The following is a 14,907-nucleotide window of genomic DNA, read 5'->3' on the forward strand; positions in this document are numbered from 1 at the left end:
AAAAAATATTGTATAACAATGGAATGACACAATGAGAAAGTACTGAACTACTGAAATGTATGTAATACTTTATATAAAAGGCTTTTTGAATGATGGCAGCTTAAAAACACCTCTCACATGAAGTCACATGCAGTGCATAGACAGAGCATAAACATCTTATGGTTCTATGGGTCTCGTCTATCTAATCTAAACTTTATTTTGTATTTTCAATTGGATTCGAGTCTGATGATTGGCTTGGCCATTCTACAGCTTGATTTTCTTTCTCTGAAAGCATTTGAGAGTTACCTTTGTTGTGGATCATTGTCTTGCTGAAATATCTTCATCATTCTGCTGGACTTCATCATCCTGTTGGACTGAAGTAGTGAATATTAATTTGCACTGACAAAGGGCAGAGGGTTGCGGAATAACTACTGAGCGATTTAAGCTGCAGTCTGGGCTTTCACTGCCTTTCTACACCTCCCTTTCTTCATGTCTCTAATACTTTTCCCTATGTCATTTCATTTTATTACACATAACTTTATTACACATTTGTAAACTAATTAGTTTTGTTTTCTTTGCATGTATGGATTTCTTTGGTTGTAACCAACATCTGGTGAACATATCAAGCCAACAGCACTTTTAGAAATAGGTTTTCTGAGAAAAACGGTGACATGTTGAATACTTATTTTCCCCACTGTCCATTGGTTTGAATTCTTTGTGTTAACAGCACATATTTTCACTGGGTGGCAATTTTGTATAATTTTTTTAGATCAGCCACTAAACAGTTATGATTTGCATTGAGATTGTGTTGATGTCAACAGTCCTTGACACTGTTTTAAAGCAAGTACAGTATGTGCAGTGCTCAAACAGGGGGGAAAAAACCCGAAAGAGGAATTTAAATCAGGATTGCACCTACTTAGCCTTCACTGGGTGTTTCTGACTTTGTGATATGACTGTTTAGTACTCAAATGGTGTTTCAGTGGCTTCACTGTGCACACAATGACATTTTTAAAAGCTAATTTTATGTATTTGCTTTATTTTCATGCTGCATGTTAAAACAAAGTCCATTCACATGGCAACCACAATTCCTGTGTGTCTATTTTAAGTATCCAAGATCAACTCCTACACTATAAAAATGGTCATTTAACAGATGGCCAGGTGGCACAGTGGCTCAGTGGTTAGCACTGTTGCCTCACAGCAAGAAAGTCGCTGGTTTGAGTCCCGGCTGGGTCAGATAGCATTTTTGTCTGGAGTCTGCATCTTCTCCCTGTGTTGGCGTGGGTGTTTTTGGAGGTGCTCCGGTTTCCCGCACCATAGGTGAATTGGAAAAGATAAATTGTCTGTAGTGTATGAGTGTGTGTTTGTGTGAATGAGTGTGTATGGGTGTTTCCCAATACTGGGTTGCAGCTAGAAGAGGATCTGCTGTGTGAAACATATACTGGAATAGTTGGTGGTTCATTTTGCTGTGGTGACCTCTGACATAGAGACTAAACCAAAAGGAAATGAATGAATTAATGAATAACAGTTGACTACAGCTCTTGATTAAGAAGTGTTTTGAATTTACTTGAACTTTTAAATTGCATTATGGGATGTTGATCTCTGCTGCGACAGCTCTTTAGTGTTTTTTATTGACATATTTTAATAGTTTGAAGTGATTTATTGTATGAGGATTTAAATAAATATATATATCCTCCTGAGACCCAAAGAATTTTTTTTCTGTGATTTCCTACAACCTTTGGGTAAAAAAAATTCTACAATTTAGAGTTTTTACATTTTGTTTTTAGTTAAAATTTTACAGCATGCCCACTGTAGTGGACCACATGACTATTTTAGTTCAAAATGACCGCCACTCAGACAACTGTACAGGATAGGGCTGTAAAGGGATAATAATCCATGATGTCTTCTGCACAGTACAACAGGACTTTTCAGTAGCTCAAAAAATTCAAAGAAAATTCATGAAAACACATTGTCCACTGCAGAGCACACAGGTCAATGGGCAGGGTCTCAGGAGGAACATACAGGGAGAAAAATAAACACCTAAAATACTGTTTATGTGGGAATATGCAGCTACAGTGACATGATGTCTTTACCAATTTCCCATTGGCTACTTTATTCCATTACATTTTGCTTTGCTGTTTTTCCTGTTATTAATATTATGTTTGACTTAATCATATGTATTTATCAAAATGAATGCTAAAATTGTTTATGTTGCCCTAAATATGTGGATAATATTAGCCAGAGACTAGATAAGTTCCTTTAAATCTCAAACATGCTTTTGTTCTGGTCTTGTTCGGTTATGTAACACTAACAAGTCAACCAAATCCTGCTCTGAATTTATTTTTTTTTTCCTGCTTTGTAAGATAATACATTACGGAAGTAAATGGGAATTCTGAAAAGGAAATTCACACTAACATGGTATCTTAACATCAAAATGTCATTAAAATGTAACTGCTTGCTCCATCTCTGGAACAGCTTATCTTTTTTGCATGACTTTTTGCATTTTTTTCCATTCAAAGACCTGCCAAAGACTATTTTGCAGCCAGCCAATCAAAGTGATATTTTAAGTTCATGTACATGTCAATTTAACACTTACCCTAATCCTAACCCCACCCCTAACCCCAACCTAACAGTCGGCTTATAATCTAATGAGAATTAGTCGGCATGTAGATGCAATGTAACTTAATTTCAACAAACATACCATCAAAATAAAGTGTGACCAAAAAGTCATGTTATGGAGGCTAAAAAAATACAAAAGCACTTCATATTGACAATTTTAACGTGTATAGAAAATAAAACCATGTGTATGGACACTTTTTTTTTTAACACTCCCTTATCCCAAGAGGCTTTGCTATTTCTTCTGAGATCACTTGTCTGACTGCAGTAAAAATAGCCTGCTGATATTTTGATCTTGGTGTTTTGGAAAGATCACATTTTTGCCCATCCAACGTGGGAACCAAGACCATTTTTTTTATGCACTTATTTTTCCACATCTAAAATGCAACAAAATTCTTCATGTGCAGCACAGTGATCTATGCTATCTTTAGATATGAACCTTTCAAGGTCAGTTGTCATTGTCCACAGATATGTGCGGGTCTTTTTTTGTCAACGCTGATTTTCAGGAAACATTTCTTAATCAAGGGCGAACAAAAATGCTTCCTCATAGATTGAATATTGATCTTCTGAACAATCTGAAACTCTCTGTTGGTTCCGCAAATGATTGTGGTTATTTTTAGTTTGTGTTTCAAGTTGAAGTCACTGTTAGTTTCAAGCCAACATTTATACCAGCCTGACTCATTTCATAGCATCAGACCAGACTATAGACCTTTTGCATTTCACTTCTGCACAGTATTACCAGAACACTACTTTATTTAAATGTTCTTGCTTATAAGATGAAGTTTGAATAATTTATTAATTTATTTATTTTCATCCTTTATTCTGTCTTGCAGCTGTTGGCAGCAACAGTCCAGATGAGGAACGCAGTCACAACCAGAAATTGAATCGTGGATGCAGATTCAGCAATAAGAGCCTTACTGGAGTAAATGGAAGAGTTTCAGGCCGACGGCCGCCACTGCATTCAAAACCACAAGGTAAGGAGATGCTTGCAAGGATGGTTGGGGTGTCAAAACTAATTGTTTCTTCGATACATTGTGATTTATATGTGGCTGATTCAGTATCTGTAATAGATCATGAACGGTTATAGCCTAATAACCTACGATCTTTGTTACATTCTACCAGAAATGTACATCATCTGTCCCTGAAATAAAAACATTGAATAAAATACAGTGAATAAAAAGTATTTCATCCCAAAAAATTCTAAAATGGACTGATGGTTGATTTTCTGAGTTGTTCTGTAAAGGAATATATCATTAATTTGGTTCTCAGATAGTTTGTCTTTAATAAAAACTCTTTATTTTCAAACCCTGTCATTGTCCTTGTCCTCAGTCCAATTGAAACTACAGCTTTAATAGTTTTGTTATGGTAAAAAAAAAAACAGAAATAGCAAGTTTAAGTTGTTATTGTGCACATCAATTGATTAAAAACATGAAATTATAAATAACTTCTACAAATAAATACTAGTTTACAATTGTCCCTATGTTTCTGTCAGTCCTATCACATTGGCATTAAATTTAACATAAAATGCGTGCAGTACACTTTTAAGGCTATGACTCGGAGGAAGTGACATCATTTGATGGAGGAGAAGCTGACAGAGATCAAGGATGCGTTCTATCATTGAATTGTATGATTTTATGCTTGTTTTTGTATGATTTTTTTGAGAATTACAAGATTAAATGTCAGACCCTGTCACATTTTTATAAGTGAAAATGTACGTTTCTGGTAGAATGTCCCCTTTATCGCATGTGAGCTATGTTGCGTTAGCATACTTTGGCAAAGCAGGCAAGATGCAAGTACGAGTAATACAAGCATCTTTAAAGAGGACTTATTATGCCCCTTTTCACAAGATTTAAAGTAATTTCACAATATGTAAATAAACAAGACTAACGTCTTATGCTAATGAGGGAGAGATTATCACTAATGGGTGGGACTTTCCTCCTCTGATGACATGTACAATTGAAGAACGTCAATCAAAGTGTTTCTGCAGACTGTTTTTTATGAAGTGTGATTAGAAAATATATTTTTTGCATAATTGGTGCCCTTCAATTTAAAAAAAAAAGCTGACAGTGCACAATTCACTGCTGGGACACCCTTTTACTGACACTGAAGGTACATAAGAATATGAAATCATATTTCATTCATCAAGCTGTGAAGCAAAAAATGCTTTTCCTACATAGATTTTTGTCTTGTTTCAAGCTAAAATATCAAAAAATTCTTAATTCAAGAAGCATTTATTAGACAAGCAAAACATATTGGGCCCTATCATACACCCAGCGCAATAAGGTGCAAGAGGTGTGTGGCACAATTTGCTGCTATTTTCAGACCAGCGCAACCCTAATTGTCACTGCTCACCACGTTGTTTAAATAGCAAATACATTTGCGCCACTTTGTGGACTCATAGGTTTTCTGGTCTATAAAGGAGGTGTGTAAGGCACAGTGTTGGCACGTTACTATTTTGAGGAGCTGAAATAGACCATGCCATTGACCAACTGAAAGCTGGTCTAAAGTTATGGGCCTATGCATTTCTAAACAGGATGTACAGCTATACACAAATATCTTTATGTAAAGGATTAAAATGTAAAAAAATAAAATAAAATTCTACCTTTTTCTGCCTCCATGACTTCTTTACCTCAGAGGTATTTTCTGTTTATTCATGACAATTTGCATTTGTATAATGTTATTATTATTATCTATATTATTGAATTTACGCATTTTTATATTTGTTTTAATAAAAATAAGTTTAGTTTTGTCCATCTGTCGGGTTTTGGAGACGTATGCATCACTATATGGGGCATAAGAATAGGACGTATGTTTGGATATAACTTGACCAGACTTCCTTATTATTGTTCATTTATTCGTTTGCTGGAAATAAGAACTGAATTTAGAAATAGTTTTGAAACAAAATGTTTAGAAAATTGTTTAGAAAATGCATCATAATGCGACGCAACTGACTCTGAGAGATGGGAGATTGGAGATGAGACTCTGATTGTTTTAATGCACGTTATGCTCAAAACACACTCATAACTCGTTAAGAGAATAAGCACAACCCTGTTAGACCATGCGCCACAGCGCAAACCATATTTTTTCCATCCTTAAAATAGCAAAAGTGGATTCGGACATGCCCTTAATGCTTTTGCGCCCTGAGCTTTAGACTTTGTGCCTAGATCATTAAAATAAGAGCCTGTTGTCTTGTTGTAAGAAATAATATGCCAAATTTAATTTATATGCCGAGTTTTTCCTTAAAACATGCAAAATAATCTGCCAATGAAGTGAGCAAAATAATGTTATATAAAAAGGAAAAATAAGATTATTTTGCTTACTGCATTTGCAGATTATTTCACTTGTTTTAAGGAAAAACCCACTTAATTTTGGCATATTATTTCTTAAAACAAGACAATATGCTTTGCTTGTCTAGAAAATCCTTCTCGATTTAAGAATTTTGAGATATTTGTACTAGAAGCCAGACAAAAGAAACCCCAAGTAGGAAAACCATATTTTTGCAGTGTGTGTATTTGTTCTAAATGCTCCTATTGGCTTCTGCATTTTGTTTGATGCATTCAATAAGCCTGATTTATTCGAACAGAACAGTAATAGTAAAGGTTCAGTTCATAAATCTGACTGCTTTTATGGAAAGACACAAATGTGTTCTCATGAAAAAAAATGTTAAATGTTAGATGGAAAGCATCATCAATGCGGTGTGATGCACCGTTATATTGCATTTCACCAAATCAATGACATAACAATCGTAACCAAACTGAATCATGAGACCAGTATAGCTTCACAACCCTTTCCTCCATTTCCCTGGCTCATGCAAAGCTGTTTTTTTTTAATTAACAGAAGTACATGCTAAACCACATTGCACACCAACGCTTCTTCCCCATTACAAGAAAGTGTGCGTTTTAACTTCTCCAGGATTCAAATGAAGTAGCTACTGATTAATTCTAAAATAGCACTGCTGTATTGAGTATGTTGTCGTCAGAGAGTCCTTGAACTGAGCTTAATCACTAAGCTAATTGTCTGCCGTGTTTGAGAAGTGTGAATGATTTCCTAGTGAAAAGCGTCATAGTTAAACATTTGTGAGGTTCTAGTGCATCCAGTTTGCCCAGCGATGTAGACACCAAGTGAAATTCTGACCCAAATTTGGAAAACTTATTCAGTTTGAGGGAAATAAGCAAATGTTAGTGTAGTGTAGCCAGACTAACAGCAGAACTCCTATGCAGGGACAGCGATTCATCATGTCAAATTAAGTGGAAAGGGAAATTAACCCACCAGTCATCAACCTAATACTGCAAGAAGTTTGAGTAAAATAAAAGAGGTTATAATGAGTTGAGGTTTCTGGCTTTTAAATGCTCCCAGATGTGGTTTGTTTACAGTTATTTGTTGTTATGGAGTGTGCATCATTACACTAATAATGCTGCTAAGAATTTTACATTAAAAAACCCAATCACTTATAATTAGAAGGCTGTTTTCTGTCATGTTTGATCCCCAGGAGTGGCAGATTGTAGACGTAAAATTATAGGTCCACTGATATGATTATCTAACAATTAGCATATTTCAAAAGGACAGCCTACCGATGTAGAATTCTACATGTACAGTATGTTTGATATCTTTCATTTAGATTATAAACATATAAAACTGAGGAAACAATCTGTAATAACAGACAATAGTAACCACAAAATTAAAAACACACTTGTACTTTAGTTAAGTTCCCTTGGGTCATTTTGTGTAGACCAAGGGTACCAAAACTTGGTCTAGTGCCCAAACTGAAGGGCCAGTGTCCTGCAAAGTTTAGTTCCAACCCCAAACCAACACACCTGTGCCTGGTAATCAAGCTTTTACTAGGCTTTCTACAAATATCCATGCAGGTGTGTTGAGGCAAGTTGGAGCTAAAATCTGCTTGATACCGGCCCTCCAGGACCGAGTCTGCACCCCTGGTGAAGACAATGATGCATAGGCGTACTCGCACTATGTACAGTTACCTTGAACCGGGCCGAAGCATGCTCGTCCCGCCTCCCGTCTTCCCCGACGGCCCACACTCGCATTGCATTCAAGCCTGAGCACGCTAACATCATCAATGATGCGCTGTTCAGTCTTTAGTTATATTGTTTTAGTCGTTTGGGATGCAGTGACACGCAGTCAAATATTTTGCCGAAGAGATCAGCCACTTTTAACGCTCATAAACAGTCATAAAGTCCTTATGCTGCAGGAATTAGGAGGTTTGCTAAAGGTGCAGCTGTCGTGCAGTGAGGGGTTTGCATCTTTAATAAACTACGACAATTTGTGTTCATTAAACAGTAAGAATGGTTAATAAGTCCATATGAAGCAGTCCCTTAAAAGTCACGTCTCGTCTTCAGTTAAGGCTCAGGCACACTTTGCACTCAGACTACAAGCATACCACGCCAAAGCCCAGGTGAGCCGCGCTCTTGCACACCTCTTCCAACTGGGCCAGGGCTGGCCAACTGAACCGCGCCTGAGCCCGATTCAGAGCACTCACACTTCTCAAACGATCCGGGAAACAGGCCTGTGTATGGTTCGGATAATATAATGTGAGATAAAGATACTTAAAGATAGTCTAGGGGGTATTTTGATATGGCAGAATTTACCAAACGTCCAAAAATGCTTTGTGCTGGACTAAATATGCTCATAATATGGGAAAATGTGATGCTATTTATTCCAGCCAAGGACTTGTCAAGAGCTCATAAATTGTGTAAAGAAGTTAAAACAGTGTCAGTAATTCCTCCATGACGCACAAACAAACACAGATTTGCTTCAAGGGGGCATGTTTTCAACATCTGTACTGAAATGTAATGGGCAACATTACACCTATTGCAATATAAACTATAGGATCCTGTGTCTTGTTTTTGGTTTTTGCTTATAAGTCTTTAGTATTTTTCATTCATATTTCAGTCAAACCACATCAGAATTCTGCACTTGGCTTGCTTGTTTTGTGCACACCTTAATTCAAATGACAGTAATCACACTAATTCAAATGAACTTGACTAACAGAGTTTTACAGGTTTTAGCCTCTTGTGAGCCTCTTGAATTACTTTAACAATACATGTCAACTAAGGCTTAATACAGGAAAAAGGATAGGAAAGAAAAATCTATTAGATTAGTATTAAGTAATTAGTATTAATTGGTATTTAAGAGTAGATTAGTAATAGATTAGTAGATTGTTAGGTCAAGGTATGGGTCAGGGTTAGTATTGACATCCACTTGCAAACTTGGTTATATTTAATATAATGTTTGTTGGGGCGCCATGTTTATAAGAAAAGTGTTCATAACTTTGACTTCAGATACAGCAGGGTTTTTGCTGGTTTTACAAAGTCAAATGTAAGACTTTTTAAGACCATTGTGAATAAAATTTCAGACTTATACATGGCTAAACGCTAAGGATTTTTACTTGTTCCATTAAAAAAAAATTCAAATTTTATTATTTCTTAGCCAAATATTTCAAATAATGCATCAAAACAAGCAAACTGTAGTTATATGCTTACTCTATATATATCCATACTCATACATTTTCAAAAAAATTATAGACAAGTTATAAAAACGATAAACTAAATTTATACACAACAGACTGTCCAGGTCGGTGTCCTCACCAGATAGCTATTAATACATTTAGAACTGTTATAGAAATGTTTTTATAAGGATGTGAGAGATCATTCAACCATATTGGTATATATTGTTAATAAATCTAATATTTGTTAAAAGATTTATTGAGATGTATTGTTGGTGATTGGCTGAATGTTGGCCTGATTGGCTAGCTTTACATGGACAAAGGAAAATTAAGTCCTGTTAAAACATAATTTAAGACCTACAACAAAATATTTCAGTGAATTTTAAGACTTTTTTTTAGAGGCTGTAGACACCCTGTACAGTTTGGTTCAAAGCTGCTTCCTTCATAGCACAAAATATTGCTTCTCTATTTTCTCATGTGAAATTAGAAGCAAAACATAAACTGAGATCAACCTCAATGACCACACTTGCTGAATTAGAGATGTGTGAAATGAACAGGGTGGCCACTATATTTATATCAGGACAGACTGAATGGAGCCATGACTTCTGCCATATCTCCACCAGATCGACTGAGATTAGCTTTAATTCGCTCACTGCAGGTGGAGACAGACTCCTCGTCTTCCAGATGAACTTCATCTCACCTTGTTGAGTTTTTTTTTTTAAACCTTCTATACACACCAAAACTGCACTGCCATCTTGTGGTGGCTAGAGTTACTGCTTCTAGTATCCCAGCATTCATACATAGAAGCAATACTTAGAGGAATACAAAAACAAAAAGGGGGTAATGACAATAAACGTAGTGCTTCCTTAAAACATCTTCATTATTATTGGTTTTCATTCACTAATGCGCGATTGGTTTACACATTACTGTATTTAGGGTGGCACACTGGCTCAGTGGTTAGCACAGCAAGAAAGTCGCTGGTTTGAGTCCCAGCTACTCTGCTGGGACCAGTTAGCATTTCTGTATGGAGTTTGCATGTTCTCCCCTTGATCACGTGGGTTTCCTCCGGGTGCTCCTGTTTCCTCCACAGTCCAAAGACATGCACTATAGGTGAATTGGATAAATAAAATTGGCCTTAGTAAATGAAGACGTGTGTGGATGCGTGTGTGGATGCGCGAGTGTATGGGTGTTTCCCAGTACTGGGTTGTGGCTAGAAGGGCATCCGTTGCGTAAAACATATGCTGGAATAGTTGACGGCTCATTCTGTTGGGGTGACCCCTGATAAATAAGAGACTAGCTGAAAGAAAATGAATGAATGAATGAACATCGCTGTATTTTAAAGTGTTATTTCTCATGCAGTGAAAGCTCAGTGCTGGTTTGTCCTTAAAGGTTTAGTTCATCCAAAAATTTAAATTTACTCACTATTCACTCACCTTCAAGTTGTTCCAAACTTTTAGGAATTTCTTTCATGCACTGAACTACTATATTGTAGATAAAAGTAGATAGTAAATAATGTTAGAAACCCATAGTAGGAAAACAAATACTATAAATACATTTTTCAAAATGTCTTCTTTGTGTAAGGACAGAAAAAAAACTCAAACAGGTTTGTGACTAGTGAATGGAGAGTAAATGATGACAATTTTTGGATGAACTAACCCCTTTTGGGTGAACTTCATTTGATCTTCATATGGTATAAAACTATTCTTCCTTAAGAAAATCACTATTATTGTTTTTTTACTGAATTATGTACTGTTTTACACATCAGTTCAGTTTTGGGATGGAGATTGAAATATAGTGAAAGCTGAAGGCTGGTTTGTCCTTAACCTCCTGCTAATGATCCTGGTGTTTTTCCGTTTAAGTTCATGCTGATTACAGTATGCCACTGTAGTGAATTGGCATGGAAACTGACTGCACTGGTTGTGTAATCATTTTCTTGCAGTGAGCATGCATCTATTTGCTACATTAGCATTAAAGGTAAATATAATATCTGTTGTCTTCATGATTTTCCACAGTGCCTCCAAAGCCACCGCATCTTCAGACTCCGTTGACGGACGTCTCCTTTCCTCTGGCTGCTGGATCATTAACTGTCAAGCTCAGCATGGAGGAGGGAGGATTAGACGGAGCCATAGGGAAGGGCAGAGTGTCCAACCTCATCAGTCGCTTCGAGGAGAACCGGTAAACGTCTGATCTTTTCCTCTGCTCATGGATATGGGGTATATACTGGCATTCTCTGGTGTAAGATCACTGGTCGGGTATTGAGAAAGGATGTTTTGCAGGTCACTTTGGATTAGCGTGTCTAGTTCATGATCAGTGTTAGACACATTTAATCAGCGTTTTCTCATGATAATCTGAATTTATTTGATCAAATATTGTGCAAGAGCTGAAACGTAGTGAAATATTATATTTTAAAATGACGTATTTTAAAATGGAAATCTTTTTAATGTTATATATCTGTCTTAATGAGCTTTAAAATGATTTTTATTTATGTATTTTCATAAGACAATAAGACAAAAAATCAATATGTTGATATGTCATGCATTACGTGTTTAAGAATATAATATATAAACATCTTTAATATAATATACAGTTAGAGTCAGAATGATTAGCCCCCCTGAATTATTAGCCCCCTTGTATATTTTTTTCCACAATTTCTGTTTAATGGAGATAATATTGTCTCAACACATTTCTAAACATAATAGTTTTAATAACTATCGAAAAAAAAGCTTAAAGGGTCTAATAATTTTGACCTTAAAATGGTTCATAAAAAATTAAAGATCTATTCTAGCCGGAATAAAAACAAATAAGAAAAAATATTATCAGATATACTGTGAAAATTTCCTTGCTCTGTTAAACATCATGTGGGAAATATTTAAAAAAGAAAAAAAAATCAGGGGGGCTAATAATTATATATATATATATATATATATATATATATATATATATATATCAGTTGAAGTCAGAATTATTAGCCCCCCTTTGATTTTTTTTTTTTTATTATTATTATTTTAAACAATTTTAAATATGTTTTTTTTTATTTTCACAGTATGTCTCAGTATTCCGCTGTGGCAACCTCTGAAATAGAGACTAAGCTGAAGGAAAATGAATGAATGAATAATAAACCACGTTGTGATTTCTCCAAATATTGAATTCTTAAATAAAAACACTGATATTGTGTTTTTTAAATGAATTATGTTTTGCTTACACACATATACAAACACGCCTGTATAATTTAGAGAGAAATATTGTAGCATGATGGTCAGCTGTGGAAGGTGAATATATTTCTGTAATGTCTTCCCTGACATTACACAAGAAGGCCAAAAAGCAGAACCCAGTTCTTACTCTAACGTGCAATCTACCATTCAGTGTTTCAAAAGCATTGTAGAAAGAATTGGACTTGTCTGACATATTTTGTGTGTGTTAAAAAGCAAATCTTCAATACTGGAGGTAAGACTAATTTGTCAATTTTTATATCTAGCCATCATTGCTTTCCTAAAACCTGAGGCTATTTTGAAAGTGCTTAAAACTGGTGTAATGCAACGAAGTATAACGATTTATACTCGCCATAGCTCACATCTTACTCTATATTATGTTTTACTGCTAATAGAACTGTTCAGTCATTTGTAGGCCAACCTGGAAGGCTAATTCACTCTGGACTCCCTCTGGAATTTCTAATGGGTTTTAAAGAGTAAAATAAGGTCTGTGATTGACATTACTTGGAGACGATTTGTTCTACAGCATGGATTACACACGGTCATACCTTAGACGTGAATTTTAAAATCACCTGAATGATTTAAAAAACATATTCGCAAAATCAAGCACATACATCAACATCCTTGTTGTGTTTGTGTGTGGAATCTTGGTTTTAAAACATGCAGCAATTTCGAAATTCACATTTGAGGTGAGACTTTGTGTAATTGCTCTGTAGGACAACACTTGTGAAAGTCTCTTCAAGTAACAAGAAAGCATGGTTCAACTGTTAGCTAGTTAGTTTGCTAATTATTTTTAGATTGTATAAATACATACTGTGAGCATGTTATTTGAATTCTGAATATTTACTGATGCACTACATGCAATATTCAGAGTAATCACCAGCTAATACAACATGTTGCTTGTTAACCATATGATGCCAACGTGTATGTCAACTTGTATTGTAGGCAAAAGAATTGTTTATTGTGATTTATCATTAATGCATTGCATTATACATGAAATAATAAAGGGATAGTTCACCCCAAAATTTTAACTCACAATTTACTCACCCTTTACTTGTTTCTAACGTTTATGAGTTTCTTCTGTTGAACATAAAAGAAGATATTTTGAAGAAAGATGAAAACCTGTAACCATTGATGTCCGGTTGTTTTTTCTACTATGGGAGTCAACGGATACAGGTTTTCATCTTCTTTTTTTGTTCAACAGAAAAAGAAACTCATACAGGTTTGGCTCCACTTAAGGGAGAGTAAATAGTGAGTAAATTTTTTCATTTGTTGGATAAACTATCACTTTAATGTCTTCAGGGATGTTGCTTTTGCTTCTGTTTTATTAAATAGATTTATGTAAATCAGAAATCGTTGTTTTTAGTGACACCGGTGGCCATTAAGTAAACTGCAATTACTTGTGCGTGAACTTGTGATCCTAACCCTAACACTAACCCATAACATGCAAGAGAGTGAGTCATTGAATGTCAATGCCTGGATATATTAACAAAGGAATTTCATTTTCATTCTTTGATTAGAAGTAAACAGAATTTCTTATTTTCGAACATCCAAATTCCATCAATGGTGCTAAGAGTGACTTTTTAGATTAATAGATTTTTGATGAAATACTGTATGTACTATGTATATGTGATATTTCCACCTAATAACAAAATAAACAACAAAAATAACAGCCTTGAGAAAACAGCAGTTAGGAAAGTGTGTTCATAGCAATGTGGATATGTTGGCACAAATTCTGAAAATCCTTGGCAATTAAGAATTCAATTGATATTTCATCAAGATTGTTATAACTATAGTTTGATTATAAAATACAATTGACAATATGCACAAAAATGTATAAAATAACAATAACATTTCAAACTTGTTTTCCTAAGTTGTTGTTGATAATTCTTATGACAAATGTCAAATCTAATTATTTCTATTATCTATTTATTTAAGTTTACTTTTTAAACATTACTATTTAACTAAGTGAATAATATATTGTGATAGTTGTATATAGGGCTGTGCGATTTGGGAAAAATATCAAATTTTATATATATATATTTTATATATAATTTATTTATTTTTTGACAGATGTCACGAATTGATTTGCAATTTAATTTTGTAGTCAAGATTTAGCTGAGTAATCTGTAAGTCGTGGCAATAATTCTGCGACGGCTCTTAAAAATGACCTGGTTTTGTTCGATGTCTGTGACTTTAAAACCAAAATATTCCCATTTTACCAATGCTGTTTTTCTTTATTATGAATTTGACTATTAATGCTTCTGAAGCAACAGGCGCCATAATCCCACTTGTCCACGCTTTCCTGTTTGTTTTCTTTTTCGTGCAATTCTGATTGGGCAGAACAAAAGTGTGCTCACTCAATTGGCTAGTAAGTAAGACACACAGACGTCAATCACGCATTTGCTTGCTTGGGGGGAAATTAAATAATACATACATCTTTCATATCGCAGCCTCTTGTTATTATAATTGCTCTTGTCTCTTGTAACTAATTGCAAAGTTTCAAGTTTCGATTGTGATTTGATTTCGATTAATCGCACAGCCATAGTTGTATTTGAATGAAGAACAGCATTTAAAAGATGATCATTCTTATGTGTAGCCCTTTTAATGCATTACAGTGCATAACAGTGTTCACTATATGCAACT

General features: G+C 35.0%; 1 protein-coding gene across 3 annotated transcripts in view; it reads left to right on the forward strand.

Moving 5' to 3' along the window:
• Nucleotides 1-14,907, forward strand: part of fgd4a (FYVE, RhoGEF and PH domain containing 4a) — a 96,776-nt gene that overhangs the window by 55,497 nt on the left and 26,372 nt on the right. For all 3 annotated transcript variants that reach the window (XM_056477909.1, XM_056477911.1, XM_056477910.1), the window contains exons 3-4: nucleotides 3,426-3,566; nucleotides 11,065-11,227. In XM_056477909.1, the coding sequence (XP_056333884.1) occupies nucleotides 3,426-3,566; nucleotides 11,065-11,227 (304 nt within the window). The remainder of the gene's footprint in view (nucleotides 1-3,425; nucleotides 3,567-11,064; nucleotides 11,228-14,907) is intronic.

Source organism: Danio aesculapii, chromosome 18 (assembly GCF_903798145.1).
Source record: "Danio aesculapii chromosome 18, fDanAes4.1, whole genome shotgun sequence".
Classification (NCBI taxonomy): Eukaryota; Metazoa; Chordata; class Actinopteri; order Cypriniformes; family Danionidae; genus Danio; species Danio aesculapii.